The 19,673-nt window shown below is 27.7% G+C and overlaps 1 protein-coding gene across 1 annotated transcript in view; it reads left to right on the forward strand.

The window, feature by feature from the left end:
* pdlim5b (PDZ and LIM domain 5b) overlaps positions 1-19,673 on the forward strand; it is a 73,542-nt gene that overhangs the window by 45,363 nt on the left and 8,506 nt on the right. The window contains 6 exon segments of the mRNA XM_051911081.1: positions 6,522-6,538; positions 7,884-7,904; positions 8,008-8,022; positions 8,106-8,272; positions 8,356-8,386; positions 14,623-14,765. Of these exon segments, the coding sequence (XP_051767041.1) occupies positions 6,522-6,538; positions 7,884-7,904; positions 8,008-8,022; positions 8,106-8,272; positions 8,356-8,386; positions 14,623-14,765 (394 nt within the window).

Genomic DNA, 19,673 nt, shown 5'->3' on the forward strand with positions numbered 1-19,673 from the left:
AGTATGAATACTGAAATAGTGTTTTTTTTGTAATCTTTATTTACAACTTCGAACCACTTTTTATAGTGTGTGTGTATATATATGTGTGTGTATATATATGTGTGTGTGTAACATCATGTCAACAGAACTCATCAAAATAATGTTTGCAACTTAAAAGGTTTAATTAAATGAGATTTGCAACCATGCATTTATTTAGTAGTGATGTTATGATGTTAGAGTGTGCGTTAAGGCTGTAATGAGGGGGCGTGACTCCTGCATGCGTGTGCTGTGACGTGAGCATGTGTTGCATGTGTTTCATCACTTCCTGTAGGAGGAACCACTGGAGATCATAAAGCCTGTGCCCATCAGCCAAACGCCTGCACCCGCCGCCAGCCCCGCCAGTCTCGCCCCGGGCAGCAGCGCTTACAATAAGACCGCGCGGCCGTTCGGCGGGGCCGCTAGCACTGTTCGATCCGTCAGTCCATCTCCCGTGCCCACCGCACCCAAGGCCTCCATCCCCTCCGCATCTTCTGCATTCACTCCAGCTGCTCCTTCCCAGCAGCCTCCTCAACCACCCTTCCCGCTCAGTAGCTCCGCCCACCGCTCGCTGTCTTCCCCTAGCTCCGCCCCTAAACCCGCCTCTGGCCGCTCCCCCTTCGCCAACTCTTCTTCCACTTCCTCCTCTGGCTCCTCCTCCCCGGCAAGAGTGACAGCTCCTCCTCCCCTGGCCCCCGCCGCCCCTCAACCGTCCGTCTATAACACGCCCATCAACCTCTACTCCAATGAGAACGCGTGTGAGGTGGCTATAGGCCAGAGACGCGGCCTGATGGAGAGCAAAGTCACAGGAGAACACCTTAACGGGTAGGTGGGGCGACCCGACTGACCAATCAACCTCAACTTCCTGTTCTTCATACTTCTGTTTCCTTTATTTACTCTTCCTCGCTGATCTTGAAGGGCTCGCTTTGATCTGTTATTATTATGAGAAGTTTTAATGCTGTGCTTAAATAATATTTTGGTTTATTTTATGAGCAGAACTATAATCACAGAAATTAATCTTACTAAAACTGAGGGACCGGATTTTTTTTAAATTTATTTATTTGAATTCTAACTAATATATATATTTTGTTATATAATAATATTATTGTTATTATTATTGTTATTATTATTATTATTATTATTATTATTATTTATTATTTAAGAATATATTGAAATAGAAAATGGTTGTTTAAAATTGTAATAATATTTCACTGTTTTTAATGTGTTTTTTTTTTTTTTTTTTTTTTTTTTTTTTTTATGTATGTACAAATATGAGAACTACATTTTCTTGGTAACACGAGAATAACTTTTATTAACTTATATTTATTTTATATTTAAAGGTATATCAAAGTTTCCAGAACAGTTCCCTTGCCTTCTATTGGTCAGACAGATAGTAAGCCCCGCCCCAAACTCACATTATTGGTCAGTGTGTCGGTTAGAGCAGGTTTTTAGCATCAGTGTTGCAGTCACCTGCTCTTACACGTCTTTATGATGTATTTTATCATCTTCACAGACACGTGGACATGTTTAATGCAGCTGGGTTTAAAAGGGGGAATATGAAACTTGTGGTTTGGTTAAAGCTCTTAAAAATGAATTATGCGTGTTATTTGAGTTGTGAACTGTCTAAATCATCCTTTTGAAGTCTAGACAGATGAATTCTGCTGATCCGTTGCTGATGTAATGGCCGTTGGTTGGGTTTGCTCGTGTAAACTGTGCTTTATGGATGATTACATCACGTCTCTTCATTTTTCATCATTGTCTGTGGTAACCGGCAGCATGTCACAAATGCTGTTTTTGGTGTTGAAATGCATTTGAGGGAATCGCGGTCCACGGGATGTTTTGAACACTAGACAGTGTACACACAGCTCTCTGTGGGGAAGCATGTGGGAAAGTTGGGAGTCAACGGGAGGAAAGTGATGGTTTTCCAAAACAACTGTTCGAGCGAGTGACTGTGTGACATCAGAATCACTTATTCAGAGATGAGCTAGTGTGATGAATCTCAGACCTTCTCTCTTTACTTTTATTTAACAGGCATTTCTAAATGAGTTTTTTTTATTTATATATTTATATATTATTTAATCATTATTTGATTTACATATATATTTTATTTATACTTAATATTTAATTATTATTGTTATTACCGGTATTATTATTATTATTATTATTATTATTATTATTATTTAATTAAGTAAAGGGAAATGCTTTTAGAGATACCAGCGTATATGTGCTGCTTTAGCATTAATTAGTGAACACTGCAAATAAAATTATTTATGTAAAAAATTTATAAAATTAAATAAAAATTAAAAAAATATCTATATATCTAATTTTATTATTAGTATTATTTATTTAATTATTTAATTTTTTAAACCCTTTAAAAATTATTTTATTTTTTATTTAATTTTATTATAATAATTTTTATTTAATCATTAATTAATTGTTTTATTTTACTTATTTATCTTCAGAAAATGTAAAAAAAAAAAAAAAAAAAAAAAAAAGCTAATTTGTTTAAAAGCATTTTTCACCATATGTGTTCTTGTTTTCATAGATGGTTTTATTTACTCACTTTAGTTTTGACGTGGAAGTCAACAGCAGATCAAAGAAAACGCGTAAAGCAGTACAAATTAAATTATTTATATATTTTTGTTATTCATTTAAAAAATTATATTTATTTTTATAAATTATCTATTTTTTTATTTAATATTATATTTAATATTTTCATCTATCTTTTTAATATTTTATTAGTATTTAATTATTTAAAGAAGAATTATTTAAGAATTATTTTAAAGAATGAAAAAAAAAATATATTTTTTTTTTATTGAATATTTAATTTATTAATGGTTTGATTTTGTTTATATATTTTTATCTATATACTATAATATTTTATTGTTGGTATTATTTATTTATTATTTAATTAAAGAATTTCATTATTTAAGAATTATTTAAATAATTTATTTAAATTATATTTATTTTATAAATTATCTAATTTATTTTTTATTTAATATTTTATCTATATATCTTTTAAATATTTTATTACTATTATTTATTTAATTATTTAAAGAATTTCATTATTTAAGAATTATTTAAATAATTTATTTAAAAAATTATATTTATTTTATAAATTATCTATTTTATTTTTTATTTAATATTTTATCTATATATCTTTTAAATATTTTATTACTATTATTTATTTAATTATTTAAAGAATTTCATTATTTAAGAATTATTTAAAAAATTACAGAAACATTAAGAATTATTTAAAGAATTTTTAAAATATTTTAAATTATTTTTGTTATATATTTTATTATTTTATTAAACTTTCCTCAGAAAATAAAGCTGTCTTCACCATATGTGCTCTTGTTTTCATAGATGGTTTTATTTACTCACTTTAGTTTTGACGTGGAAGTCAACAGCAGATCAAAGAACTGGTGAAGCGGTAATGAGTCTGACATCTTCTGTCTGAGGCCGAGTGTTTTCCCTCTCATGTGGTTTCAGTGATCCTAGTAAACATGTAAACTGTGTTTCACTCGGATAAACAACGTTCTGAAGTTCTGACCACAGGAGGAGAGACACGAGCGGCGCAGCGGTTAGATGAGAGATCACTCGTTCTCTGCAGGTTTAGACAGATGGATTGGAGCGTTTATAAAGGCTGTGAATTGTGCAGGTCTGATGTAAATCCTGCAGAACTTGTAACAGGATCAAAATATTTCTCTGTAATCTCTGCGTTCATGCTTGTTTTGGACACGTTCTTCATGATATATTATTATGAGCTTCCTGATTCCAGTGATAGTGAAGTCAACAGGAAACAGGGAAGAACAGGTCGACCTTTGCCGCGACAGACTAAATCCCAGGAACGCTTGATGGATTATCCAGAGAGATCCCGAGCGTCTTAAAGGGATTGTTAACCCAGAATAGTGTTCATTTTGTCAGCTGTTTTATTTATTTATTGCTTTTATATATCACTGATTAAATTATTAGTTATTTTTATTAGTTTTAATTTTATTATTAGCTTTTTTATTACTAATTATTTTGATTGCTTTTAGTTTAAAATTATTTTACATTTGTTTATTTATTAGTGTTTTGTTTTGATTGTTTTTATTTTAATAAAAATTATTTATTTTATTTTAACTTGTGATTTAGTTATTAGTTATTTTTCTTATTTGTTTTTTCTAATTTGCTTTATTTTGATTATTTTCATTTTAAAGTTGTTTTAAAGTTAGTTTTTGCATTTTTATGGTTTAATTACATATTAGTGAGTTTTATTTTGATTTTTTTAATTTAATAATAATTTATTTTAGTTTAACGTATGATTTAATTTTTTTTTTTTAGTTTTATTTGTAGTTTTTTAAGTGATTTATTTTGATTTTTTTATTTAAATTTAAATTTAAATTTTACATTTTTATTTATTTTAATTACTTATTAGTGTTTTATATTGTTTTGTTTTTATTTTAATAATTATTTTATTTATTTTAATTTAACTTATTATTTAATTACTAATTTTTTTTATTAATTTTTTATTTTAATTTTTGTATTTTAATTTTATTATTAGTTTTATTTTGTTTGTTTTTAAAATATATTTATTTAAATATTAATATATTATTGTTATAATATATAATAATATAATAATACATTAGTGTTACATTTTTATTTTTTAATTAAGTGTTTTATTTTTATTTTAATTTGTCACTTTACAATAAGGTTTGATTAGTTCTCATTAGTTAAGTACATTACCTCTGAAGCATTTATCTTAGTTCATGTTAACTTCAACATTTACTCTACAGACGTTTGTGGAATGAGTTTAGACTCTGTTTACTGCTTCTCATTTATTATGTTTAGTCGTCAGCCCCGGCAGGAATGTTTGTAAAATTCTCTGCGAGAGTTTCCAGCTGCGTTTACTGACTCCAGCAATTAGTATCCCGGGAGAAGCAGCCGGAGTGAGTTTTGACTGTTGTTCACACATAGAAGTCATTAACTCCTGATGGAGGCCGTCTGTGTTCGCTGTTACTGACGTCTGTGACGGGTCCTGATCCAAACACACATGAGGAGTGAGGTGTGATCGGTGCAGGGTGTGTGTGTGTGTGTGTGTGTGTGTGTGTGTGTGTGTGTGTGTGTGTGTGTGTGTGTGTGAAGCCTGAAACTCACACAAGCACATGGACACAAGCGCTGTGACGGGACAATATATAGCTGGCCTTGGTGAACACTGCAAAGAAATAAATAAATAATATATTTATTTAGCAAATTCTTTTTTTTTTTTTTTTTAAATCCTGTGACTTAGAATTTTTTTATTTTATTTAGCAGACTCTTTTATCCCTTGTGATTTTAAATAGATATAGATTTAATTAATTAATTAATTAAGCAAGCAGACTCCTTTTATCCTTAGTGGCTTAAAGTTTATTTTATTTTATTTTATTTTGCAGACTCCTTTATCCTTAGTGGCTTAAAATAGATGTAGAATATATTTATTTTATTTCATTTCATTTCATTTTGTTTTTTATTTTATTTTAATTTTTTTTTTCTTAGTGACTTAAAATAGATATAGAATTTATTTTATTTTAATTTATTTAATTTAATTTAATTTAATTTTTATTTTATTTATTTATTATTTTATTTTATCCTTAGTGATTTAAAATAGATGTAGAATTTATTTATTTTATTTCATTTCATTTTGTTTTTTATTTTATTTTAATTTTTTTTCTCTTAGTGACTTAAAATAGATATAGAATTTATTTTATTTTAATTTATTTAATTTAATTTAATTTAATTTTTATTTTATTTATTTATTATTTTATTTTATCCTTAGTGATTTAAAATAGATGTAGAATTTATTAATTTATATATTTATTTTATTTCATTTTGTTTTTTAATTTTTTAATTTTTTATTTTATTATTATTTTTTTTTAATTTCTTGGTGACTTAAAATAGATGTAGAATTTATTTTATTTTAATTTATTTTATTTTATTTTTTTATTTTATCCTTAGTGATTTAAAATAGATGTAGAATTTATTTATTTATTAATTATTTTATCCTTAGTGACTTAAAATAGATGGAGTTTTTTTATTTTTGTTTTTTTTTTTTTACTTTTTTTTATTTTTTTTTATTTAGCAGATGTTTTTATCCAAGGTCACTTACAAATACAAGAAGCGATTTATATTCTCTAAAAACGAATCTTATCTTTTGCTTTTATTTTGCCTCTCAGGTAAATTGACTTTGGATGTTTTTCTTCTACGCTCAGTTTTCTCTTCAGGATGATCTTTACTGTCATGAATGAGCAACAGTCTGAAGAGGACGAGATAGTTTATTATACACTAGTGTCAGTATTAATAACCTGTCAGCATGTTTATATCGAGACCTGAATAATAACTCACGGTAACTTGATGCTCTTGTGTTTGTGTGTGTTTCTGCATGTGTGTGTGTGTGTGTTTCTGCATGAGGTTTGATGGTGATCATTCCCTGTCAGACACAAACGCTTCAGACGTCTCTCTCTCTCTCTCTCTCTCTCTCTCCACAGGAGGAGCTCATGACAAAGTTAGTGCACTAGAAAGTGTTATCTGGTATCTGTGTGTGTGTGTGTTCTTTCACCATCTCTAACCCAGCGACACACTCTCGATCATCTCTCTCAGACACTAGTGTTTGTCTCGAGTCACAGAGGGGTAGTGATGGAGAGGTTGAGGTCAGGAGAGCGTGTGCTGCTGTCAATCATCATGTCCGTGTGTTTATTCACGGCAGTGGCATTAATGCTCTTGTGTGTCGTATAAATAGCAGCAGTGACATTCACCTCCACACATTGTTACAGAAGAGACAGATTTATCTGAAACACCAGCTCAGGTTTAGAACACTTGAGACGGTGGAGCCATCTAGTGTTAATAGTTAGTACTGTTCAAGATAAACATTGATTCAGGTGCACTCAGAAATTTGGCCTCACTTAAAATGTCTAATAAAATAAAAGTAAAATTCATTTAAAAAATAATAATCTGTTTGAAAGGTTTTAAACAAGAAATTATAATAATAAATAAATATACAATAATATACTATTTTTATAATATTTATAAATATTATTATTATTATAATTATGTATTTATAAATTATATATAAATTATGAAATAATTAATTATATATGTGTATATTTATGTATTATATTTATACACACACACACACACACATATATATATATATATATATATATAAAATAAAATAAAAAACCTTAAACTTATTTTATTTCAGCTAGCTGCCAACATTTCTCATTTTCATTTATTTTAAGTTGATGCACTAAAATAAATGAACTATATAGACATATTTAAAATAATAATAAAATTACAAAAAAAAAACATAATTACTAAAACTTTAAAATTAAAATTAAAATGGATATGAAAAGTGTATATATATATATATATATATATATATATATATATATATATATATATATATATATATATATATATATATATATATATAAAAGTAAAATATAAATATAAATAAATAAAAACATTCAAAATATTAATATAAAAATATAAATATAATATAAAAATAAAATATAAGTATAAATAAATAAAACAAAAAAATCTAAATATTAATAAAAACTATAATAATATCTCAATGGTACTAAAATAACACTGGTTACTAAAAGACTATTAGTAATTACCTATAAAAAAAAATTTCCCCCTTTAATGTGTAGAATATCAGCACTTAATCTACTGACAATGAAATTTGGGATTAATTTAGTATTTTTTTAAATGAAATTCAATACTGTAGTTTTAGGACACATTTTGAATTACATTTGCATGCAGAATTTAAATTAACTTTTGTTCATTTGCACTAATAATAAAATATAATAAATATAAAATAATATTTTCTGGTCTTTTTATTTCCATAGTGGACCTCAGAGTATTCTTAAGTAAGTAGAAGCAGTGTTAATATGAATTATGGGGTGATTTCTGTCTCTCTTCTCTGATTCTCTTGATTTCTGTCTTCTCTCATTCCTCTCTCATCACCTGTAGAAAGACTCCTCCCAGGTAAACAGATGTTACAGGTGTTTTATCTACAGTAGTTGTTGTCGTGGATGTTTAGTGATGTGGCGTGTGTCTGTGTGTATCAGAACGGCCCGGAAGCCCGTCCTGGAGCCGGAGCTGAACCACGTCTCTCCGCTCAGCGACTCCAGTAAGAAGCGTCTGATGGAGGACACGGAGGACTGGCACCCGCGCACCGGCACGTCTCAGTCGCGCTCCTTCAGGATCCTGGCGCAGATCACCGGCACAGAGAACGGTAGGAACCGATAAACTCTTTCCTGTACGCCTTTAAAGGCTTAAACGCTGTAATTCACAGTCTGTCTGTCTTCTCTCCTCTAGATCAAGCTCAGGAGAACCGGCCTGGAAAGAAGTGAGTTCAGATCTCCTGTTCCTCTCCATCACATCTGATGTTCCTCTGATTATTCACAATCTTCTCTCTGATCAGAGCCGTGCCTTTGAGGGGAGCTGTTAGTCATGAAATGGGATTGTGGGTAATCAGAGCATATGTTTTGTTTCAGAATCTAGTGAGCTGTGAAACTGTGCTGAGGCCGAGATACGGATTTAAAAAAAAAAATTATAAAGTTCTATAATGTAAAATAATATTAATTATTATATTAATTAAAATGTAAATGATATATAATATAATGTTACAAATTTATAAAAAATATATATAATATATTATTACATATTATTATTATTATTATTATTATATAAATATTTTTACTATTTATAAATATTATAAATATATTCTATTATATATTTTATTTATAAATTATTTTATTATTATTATTATTATATATTGTTGCATAAATATTTTTAATATGTATAAATATTATGAATATAGTAAATTATAATTATGTACTATATTGATAAATTATTAAATAATACAATTATGCGTATTATATGATAATATATGTGTATATATTTTTATGTATTATATTTATAATTATTTTATAGTATTATTAATAAAAAAATATATATTATTATTACTATTATTATTAATTTATATATATAACAAGTATATAAATTATTTTTATATTATTAATATATTATATATGCTAATAATAATATACTATATTATTAATATATTATATAATCATTACATAAATATTATTTATAAATTATTTATACATGTTATAAATATAGTATATTATAATTATGTATTATATTTATAAATTATATATAAATTATTAAATAATACAATTTTGCATTTTGTGTAGTATGACATTTTATGTATTATATTTATAAATATTATAATTTTATAGTAATATTAATAATAATTTATATATATAATTTGTATATAAATATTATTTTATATTAATGTATTATGTTGTTATTATTAATAATAATATTCTATATTTATAATATTTATAAATATAAGTTTTTATACTTATGTATTTATAAATGATATATAAATGATTAAATAATACAATTGTGCATTGTGTATTATATAACAAATATGCATATATATGCGTTATATATATATATTTTTTTTTATAAACATAATTATTAATATTATTATTCTTTTAATTTTATATATATATATATATATATATATATATCTCATTAAATAATAAAATTATGCATTGTGTGTATTACATAACAAATATTATGTATGTGTATATATAACATAAAATATAACAATATAATAGTGCAAATATATGTAATTCTAAAATTGTTTCACAATATTGTTTCTCAAACATAATTTTGAAACCAGTACATGTATATCAGTTGGAACTGACCAACACACTGACCAACACTAGATCATTCAGCTCACAGAAGCTCATCTTCATCTCTGAAGTGTTTGTTTTAATATCTGTTTCAAACGCTCTGGTTTACAGTGTACGGTGTGTGTCGTTTCTCTCTCCGTCCTCCTGCTTCTGAAACTGTTTAATCAGTCTGTCTGTCCTTCTCTCTCTCTCTCTCTCTCTCTGTGTGTCGTCTGACCGTCAGGGTGACTAAAGTGAACCCAGAGCTGGTCCGGCCTCAGTACAACAAGCTGAGAGACTGGCATCATGAGGTCTCGGCCCGAACGCTCAATGTGTAGATCCGTCTGATGTTCCCTGAAACGCTCCCATCCTAAATCCAGCAGATCAAATCCCTATATCCGTTTGTTTCTCTCTGTCTGTTCCTGCTGCTCCTCTGAAGTCTGTACTTTCTTTCATTGCTCTGATTCTCTGAATAAAGCCTTTCTTTCGTCTTTCTGCATCTGTTGTGTCTCTTCTTTTCTCTTTGTTTTCTTCTCTTTTCTTCTTGAAACGGCACAAAAATGATCTGGCGTTTGGTTTAATGGTTGAGTTTTGAGAGATGAAACTGTCACACTTTTTTTTAATAAATTTTTTAATTCTTTTATTCAGTAAGGACACGTTAAAATTATCAAAAGTGACAAAGACATTTATAATGTTATAAAAGATTCTATTTCAAATAAATGCTGTTCTTTTGAACTTGAAAAAATAAAATGTATCAGTTTCCATAAAAATATGAACTGTTTTCAACATTGATAATAATCATAAATGTTTCTTGAGCAGCAAATCAGATATTAGAATGATTTCTGAAGGATCATGTGACACTGAAGACTGGAGTAATGATGCTGAAAATTCAGCTTTGATCACAGAAATAAATTACACTTTACTATATATTCACATAGAAAACAGCTGATTTACATTATAATAATATTTGACTATTTTTACTGTATTTTTGATCAAATAAATGCAGCCTTGGTGAGCAGAAGAGACTCTTTTCCAAAACATTAAAATAATCTTAATTAATTCAAAAGTTTTGGCCTATATATATATATATATATATATATATATATTATAATTTAATTTATTTGTATTTATATTTATTTATTCTTTGTATACATTGTAATATTTCACTATTTATACTGTATTTTTGATAAAATAAATGTAGCCTTAGTGAGCAGAAGAGACTCTTTCAAAAACATTAAAATAATGTTAATGATTTCAAAAGATTTGGCCTAAAAAAAAAAATATATATATATATATATATATATATATTACTTTATATAATTATAAAGTTCTATAATGTAAAATAATATAAATTATTATTTTTTATATATATATATATATATATATATATATATATATATATATAGTTTAAGTATTTAAATATTATTAATACATTATTATATATTATTAATACAAAATATTTTAATAATATTTATATGTATTTATTTACTATATATATAAATTATTAAACAATACAATTATGCAGTATGTGTTATATATGACAATATATGTGTATATATTTTTAAGTATTATATTTATAAATATTATTTTATAGTAGTAGTAGTATTAATAATATATTAGTTTTATTTATTTATATAATAATAATAATAATAGTATTTTTATAGGATTATTTTATAGGATTCTTATTAATAATATACTATATTATTAATATTATATATTATTATTATTATTACATAAGTATTATTATTGTTATTATTTTAATAATAATGTTTTTAAATATTATAAACATAGTATATTATAATTATGTATTATATTTATAAATTACATATAAATTATTCAATAATACCATTATGCATTGTGTATTTTTTATATATATATATATATAATTTTTTATTTTTTATAATTTTATTTATTATTATTTTTATTTATTTATTTATTTATATTAATTTCTAATTATTTGTTTATATTTATCATTGATCTGCTACAGTTGGTCTCAGTCGTCTTGTGTTGCTGTTATTATCTGGATGATCCTGAGAAATACTGTCTTTTACTGGGTAGTTTTTATTGCAGATGTGAAAGATGTTATTTAGACGTACTCTTGGCCATTTTGCCATTTTCTGTCCTTCCTCGCTCAAGTAGACAGAGCTGTATTTGAGTGTCTATTGCTAATATAAAACGGCACTTATGAATCTCAGCGGTTGATCAGTCAGAACGTGTGACACGACAGACGCTCGACGCTTCATCCCACAATCCCTTTATAGAGTCCATCTATGACATTTTTTATTAGTGATAAATAATAGATATGATTTCACCTCCTGCCCTCTCTCTTTATTTCTCTCTCCTTCAGTCTCTCGATCCATTTGTAGTCGTCACATTTGTCCTCAGGAGTCAAAGAACCCTCAAAACTAATAGTGAAGAAAATGAAATGTTGAGAATGTAGAGAAACCTGAGGGATGATTATATATTAATGCATCTATTCACTTTAATGCGCCTTCATCATTCGCCAGAAGACTGACGCCGTTCTGATAGTGGACAGTAGGTGGCAGCACTGCACTGCGTTTCATCTTATTAGTGAAGATAAATCAATCATCACTACTGGAGCTTCTGGTGAAGTGATGAACACTTAACGCTTTATGTGCCAGTCAAAGGTTTGGAAAAATATACAGTAAAAATAGTTAAATATATTCCAATGTAAATCAGCTGTTTTCTATGTGAATATATAGTAAAGTGTAATTTATTCCTGTGATCAAAGCTGAATTTTCAGCATCATTACTCCAGTCTTCAGACTGATATCTGGCAGTAACAGAATGTGTTTTGGTTTTAAACGGACTCCTGTGGTGATCAATAAAGATTCGAGGTTTAATTGGGCCGTATGTTGGCTCTCCGTGGATGAAATTAATGTTGCGGTGAGTCTGTGAGTGGACGGTCACCTGCTGGCTCTGTGTTTCACGCGTGTTTCCAGCTGGTCACTGCATATGTGTCCGGTGTGACCTCTGCCCCGAGCGCCGCGTGTGCCGCAGCTTCCTCCTCCATGTGTTGTTTGCATTGGAACGTAACAAATGGTAAAACCATGGTATTTTGAGATATACCATAATATACCGTATATCTGAAGTCATTTTTTGTGACCGGTGTGATTGATTTGAGTGAATCACATTTAAACAACACAAATAATTGTTTTTAGGAACAATAATATTTTTGCATTTTCTTGAAATTTAAACACATTTATCCCTCATAATAATTTTTTCTAATAATTATTATTATTATTATTATTATTATATTATTATTATTCTCAGTGGTGATTCTGATTAGACTTTCGTGGCTGTAATTTAATATAAAGTTCTGTAATAAATTTTATTTAAATCAGATTATACTATATTAAAGGCTGTACAATAAGTGCTATTATGATATATACATATTTTACAATTTAATTATTATTTTTAAGCAATTTAGAGCAATGAGATTATTTTACAAGATGTTTGTCATGAAATTAATGTAACCATAAAGAACATTTTATTATATTTTTAATAATATTTTTTATTAACTCTTTCGTACAAAGCATGAATATGAGGTACAAAAATATTTTATTCATCAAAAATAAAGTACAACAACATTGGATGAGTGAGATACAGTAGGGTTAGTACAGAAAATATGAATCATAATAAAATAGTCTATTTTATTAGAAAAAATATATATAAATTATATTATAATATATATTATATATTTATTGTAATTTTACTATTTATATACTGTTATAGTGTTTATTAAAATTTTGAATTTTATTTTTATATTTTCTGTTTTAATTTTAGTTTAAGTAATTTTATTATGTGCTTTTGTCATTTTTATTAGCATTTCATGGTGTTATTTGTTTGTTTTAGTAATTATTTTTCTAAATAAATAGTTAAATAAGCTTATAAAATAATTTTAAAGATTTTTTTTAAGACTAATAAGTCTAATATTTAAATGTAATTTTTTTTAATTATCTATTATTATTATTATTATTATTAGAAATGAGATATATATATATATATATATATATATATATATATATATATATATATATATATATATAAAATTCAGTGTAATTTTACTATTGTATACTATTATAGTGTTTATTAATACTTTGAATTATTTTATTTTTATATTTTCTGTTTTAATTTTAGGTTTTATGTGCTTTTTGTCATTTTTATTAGGTTTTAATAGCTTTGTTTGTTTTAGTAATATTAAAAATAAATAGTTAATAAATAAGCTTATAAAATAATTTTAGATTTTTTTTTTTAAGCTTAAGTAATATTTAAATTATTTTTTTTAATTATCAATTATTTTTAGAAACTATAAATAATAACTGTTTAAATTATAGATTATTTTTTAACTTTTTAAAAAATAATGTTTTATAAAGCATTATATATTATATAAGAATGATTTCTGTTATTTTCTTTAAGCAAAATATTTTTTTATTTATTGTTATTTCAGTGTGAGATGTGACCCGGTCATGTAGTCGACAGGTTTTATGTCACAGTGAATCAAGGGCGTTTCGCTCGTTGTTTTGTTGGCTCTGTTTTTCTTCATTATCAAACCATCTGGGACCGCTGCGCCGACGGGCCGCGTGAATTTGATCAATCTGCTCATATTTGGAGGCAGAACATCCTGGACGGTGTGGAGGTTCACGCTCCGCCGGCTCTCACAGGGTCAGTTCGCTGTCGTTTCCGTCACATGGTTCTCTGTTTGAACATCCTGCGGTTTGACCACACGTCTGCATGAAAATCAGCGTGTGCGTGACTGCAGGAGTGAAGAATCTAGAGCTTTATACAAACACTGTCTGCTCTCAGATTCACATTTAAGTGTTTATTTTGTTGTCTAATAACACTGAAAGTCTTGTGTGTTCTGTGTTTCTCTCCAGCGAGGCCGCAGAGGAGGTTCAGCCCAGCTCTCATGTCACGTCTTCTGTCAAAACGATGACCAAAACACCCGCTGGAGCCCCTCGACAGGGCAACGGCGTCCCTCCACCTGCAGCCAAAAGCTGGCATTCTGGGAACGCTGCAGGTGAGATGTTCACTAGATCTGCTTCAGAACAGATGCAGTTTGTTTGTGTTTATTCCTTAAAGAGATTCAGCCACAACAAACATTCTGTCACCGTTTACATGCTTTCTGAAGGAAAACGGATATTAAGCAAAAAGTACACCGAGTAAATATTTTTATTATTTTTATTTTTTTATTTTTATGTTTTTATCATACACAGGCACAATTTATATTTGTCTTCAAAAATTATCTCAAGCATTTCAGCAGAAAACCTCAGTCAAATCTCTCTCTATTGTAGTGTTAATTTATATTATTTATATACTATTTATGAAGAGTATTAATATTTTGAATTAGCTTTTATTTTTTGTATCTTCAATTTTCATTTTCATTTTAGTAGTTAAGTTTTTAATATTATGGTTTTAGTTTGCAATAACACTTATTATTATATTATATTATATTATATTATATTCAGTGTAATTTTACTATTATATACTTTTTTTAAAATATTTTTAATTTTATTTTTATATTTTTTGTTTTATATTTTTAATAGCTTTAAGGTTTTAATAGCTTTATTTCTTTCAGTTTTGGTAATTATTATTATTATTATAAATGAATAGTTAATAAATAAGCTTAGAAATTTTTTTTTTTAAGTCTAATATTTAAATTTAATTTTTAATTAATTATAAAATATTATTAGAAATTATATATATATATATATATATATATATATATATATATATATATATATATATATATATATATAATGTTTTAGTTTGCAATAAAAACACTGTGTATATTAATGTATAATAAATAATTTTTTAAAAAATTTAGTTTAAGATTTAGTAATTTTATGTGCTTTTGTCAATTTGATTAGTTTTTATTAGTTTAGTAATAATCATAAAAAAAGTTAATAAATAAGCTTAGAAAATAATTTAAATTAAGTCTAATATTTAAATATTTAATTTAATTAATTTTCATTTATTATTAGAAACTGTGTGTGTTTAAATTATTAGCTTTTTAAAAAATATTCTAAAAAAGTCTATTATAAAATTTGTATTATATAATTAAGTTATTTATTTTTTAAAAAACATTTAAAGTTCAATATAATGTATATATTATTTTATATCAGCTTTATTTCAGTGACTGAAAATGTTGAAAATGAAAATGAAAAAACACTCTATTGAGGAAGTTGTTCACAGATAAGCGTCAGTTCCTCATGTGTCCTGCAGATGGCAGACTGCACTGTTCCTTTTTAAAGCTTTGAGTTTATGGATCATACAAAAGAGCTGTTTTATTCAGAAAGTTTAAATGATGTTACGCCCTCATGATTACGGCAGGTTCACAGTCACATGATTCTCTCGCGTGTGGACTAACCAGAGGTGTTGTTGGTGTTACTCTCCTCTGGGAGCGCCGCGGGTCGGAGGGTAAATATTTACTCTGGGAATCGGGAGATCTGTGTTGAGCGTCCTTTATTGTCGAGGAGGGCCTCGTGTTTACCCATCATGCCCCTCTCTGGGCTCTTAAGAGCAGGTTGCTGACAGGCGTTTCTGGCCCGGCTGACGGGGAACACAGGTATCTCTGTGTAATATATGTATGTCTCGTAGTCACACGGGCCGGGACCTGCTGGAGCGCCGCCACATGCACCACATGACCCACAGAGACGGCCGAGCGCATTAAGATTCCTCGCTCGCTCATTCCGAGCGGTCTGTATTCGCGGGATCTTCGGGTCAGCGGTCAGGGTGGCAGAGGAATTCATCACGAGAGGATCTCTTCAATTAAAGCTCGTCGCAGGGATTGATTCCAGACGGACACGCCGTCCAGCAGCTGCGCGATTAGAAGAGAGAGAGCAGGACAGGACGTCCGGCCGTCTCGAGCAGCATATGGGCTTCATTTCTCTGATGTCTTCAGCTGCAGCTCCAGAGCGCAGAATATGATCTAACATCACTGATGGGGGTGGGATTAGACCTTCACAACAATTCTTTGTGATTTCTTTCTTTCTTTCTTTCTTTCTTTTAAAGATTTATTTTTGGGGGTTTTGCCTTTATTGTGATAGGACAGTATGTGACAGGAAGTGAAGTGGGAGAGAGAGAGAGGGGGCGGGATTGGGATCAGGCCGCGAGCCGGGACTCGAACTCAGGTCGCCCGAAGCGCAACGGCACTATACGTCATCGCCAATTATTTTTTTTTTTTTTTTTTTTTTTGTATATAAAATATATATCAATATTATGAATGTTTTAATTAAAAAAAAAAACATTGTTTTTTATATATATATAATATATATATATATATTAGTATTTTCATTTTACAATGAATAAATTATCAATTAGTGTTGTAAACATTTTATAATTTATAAAAAATCATGTTATAATTTTAAACTACATTTAAAATATTTGTTTTTATATTTTGTTATATATAACATATTATAAATTATTTAAATGATGAATTATTAATTATAAATTTATTTATATATATATATATATATATATATATATATATATATATATACACACACACACACATTAAATTTTATAAATATGTATTTTATATCTAAATATAAATAATACATTAAAAGACCATATTTTTAAACATTTATAATATTAATATTTTCTTTAAACAAGCAATTATTAAATTATAAAAATGTATAATATTATTTAAAATGATAACTGTTATAATTTTAAACTGTACATTTAAAATATATTTGTTTTTATATTTGGTCATATATAATATTTTATAGATTTTTTTTCTAAATGATTCATTTTTAATTATAAACTTATACATTATTAATATAAATTAATTATAAACTTATATACACATTTTATATATATATATATATATATATATATATATATATATATATATATATATATATATATATATATATATATATATATAAATAATACAGTATTTTTAAGTATTTATAATATTGATGTTTTGTTTAAACAATCAATTATTAATATTATAAACATTTTATAATTTATTTAAAATCATAACTGTTATCATTTTAAAATATAAATGTATAATATATTTAATGATTTCTTAAAATGATAAATTATTAATTATAAACTTGTACATTACTATTAATCATTAATTATAAAACTCTAAAAGTTATATACAATATTTTTATAAATGTGCATTCTATAAATAAAATTAAATACATTATTTATATATATATATATATATATACAGGTGCTGGTCATATAATTAGAATATCGTGAAAAAGTTCATTTTTTTTATTGTAAATTATTTTAAAAAATGAAACTTTCATATATTCTAGATTCCCTACATGTAAAGTAAAACATTTCAAAAGTTTTTTTTTTAAATTTGTTGATTAGAGCGTACAGCTAATGAAAGTCCAAAATCCAGTATCTCAAAATATTAGAATATTTACATTTGAGTTTCATTAAATGACCATCCCTACAGTATAAATTCCGGGTATCTTTTGTTCTTTGAAACCACACTAATGGGGAAGACTGCTGACTTGGCAATGGTCCAGGAGACAATCATTGACACCCTCCACAAAGAGAGTAAGTCACAGAAGGTCATTACTGAATGGGGTGGCTGTTTACAGAGTGATGTATCAAAGCATATTAAATGCAAAGTTGACTGGAAGGAAGAAATTGGGTAGGCAAAGGTGCACAAGCAACAGGGATGACCGCAAGCTTGAGAATACTGTCAAGTAAAGCCGATTCAAACACTTGGGAGAGCTTCACAATGAGTAGAATGAAGCCGGAGTCAGCGCATCAAGAGTCACCACACTCAGACATCTTCAGGAAAAGGACTACCAAGCCACTTCTGAACCAGAGACAACGTCAGAAGCATCTTACCTGGGCTAAGGAGAAAAAGAACTGGACAGTGAACAGTGGTCGAAAGTCCTCTTTTCAGATAAAAGTAAATTTTGCATTTCATGTTGAAATCATGGTCCCAGAGTCTGAAGGAAGACTGGAGAGGCACAGAATCCAAGCTGCTTGAAGTCTAGTGTGAAGTTTCTGAAGTCAATAATGATTTGGGGGGGCCGTGACGTCTGCTGGTGTTGGTCCATTGTGTTTTATCAAGTGCAAAGTCAATGCAGCCATCTTCCAGGAGATTTTGGAGCACTTTATGTTTCCATCTGCTGACAAGCTTTATGGAGATGCTGATTTCCTTTTCCAGCAGGACTTTAGCACCTGCCCACAGTGCAAAAACCACTTCCAAGTGGTTTGCTGACCATGATATTACTGTGCTTTATTGGCCAGCCAATATGCCTGACCTGAATCTATGGGATATTTTCAAGAGAAAGATGAGAAACAGTCGATCCAACAATATACAGATGATCTGAAGGCTCAATAGTGCCTCAGCAGTGCCACAGGCTGATCACTTCCATGCCACACTTCACTGATGCAGTAATTTGTGCTAGGAGCAAGTCATTTGCTGTAATATGTCCTGCCGATCAAGTATTGAGTGCACAAAAGAACATACTTTAAAGAACTTGAACTTTTCTGTTTTGCAAATCCATTTTTTGATTGATCTTAGGAAATATTCTAATATTTTGAAATACTGGATTTTGGACTTTCATGAGCTATACGCTCTAATCATCAAAATTTAAAAAAAAAACTTTTGAAATGTTTTACTTTACATGTAGGGAATCTAGAATATATGAAAGTTTCATTTTTAAAAATAATTTATAATAAAAAAATGAACTTTTTGATGATACTCTAATTATATGACCAGCACCTGTATATATACACACACATACACATACTGTATTTTTATAATATTAATACAAAATAAAAAAATAATTAAATCACAAAAAATCTTATATATATATGTGTGTGTGTGTGTGAATAATTATATGTATTTCTTATTTGTATTAATATTTATATATATTTGTTTACATATTAGAGCTCATTTAAACTAGTGTAGGTGAAGTGAGGATTAATCCAGTGTTTCTAAACA

The sequence above is a fragment of the Ctenopharyngodon idella genome, chromosome 10 (assembly GCF_019924925.1).
Source record: "Ctenopharyngodon idella isolate HZGC_01 chromosome 10, HZGC01, whole genome shotgun sequence".
Classification (NCBI taxonomy): Eukaryota; Metazoa; Chordata; class Actinopteri; order Cypriniformes; family Xenocyprididae; genus Ctenopharyngodon; species Ctenopharyngodon idella.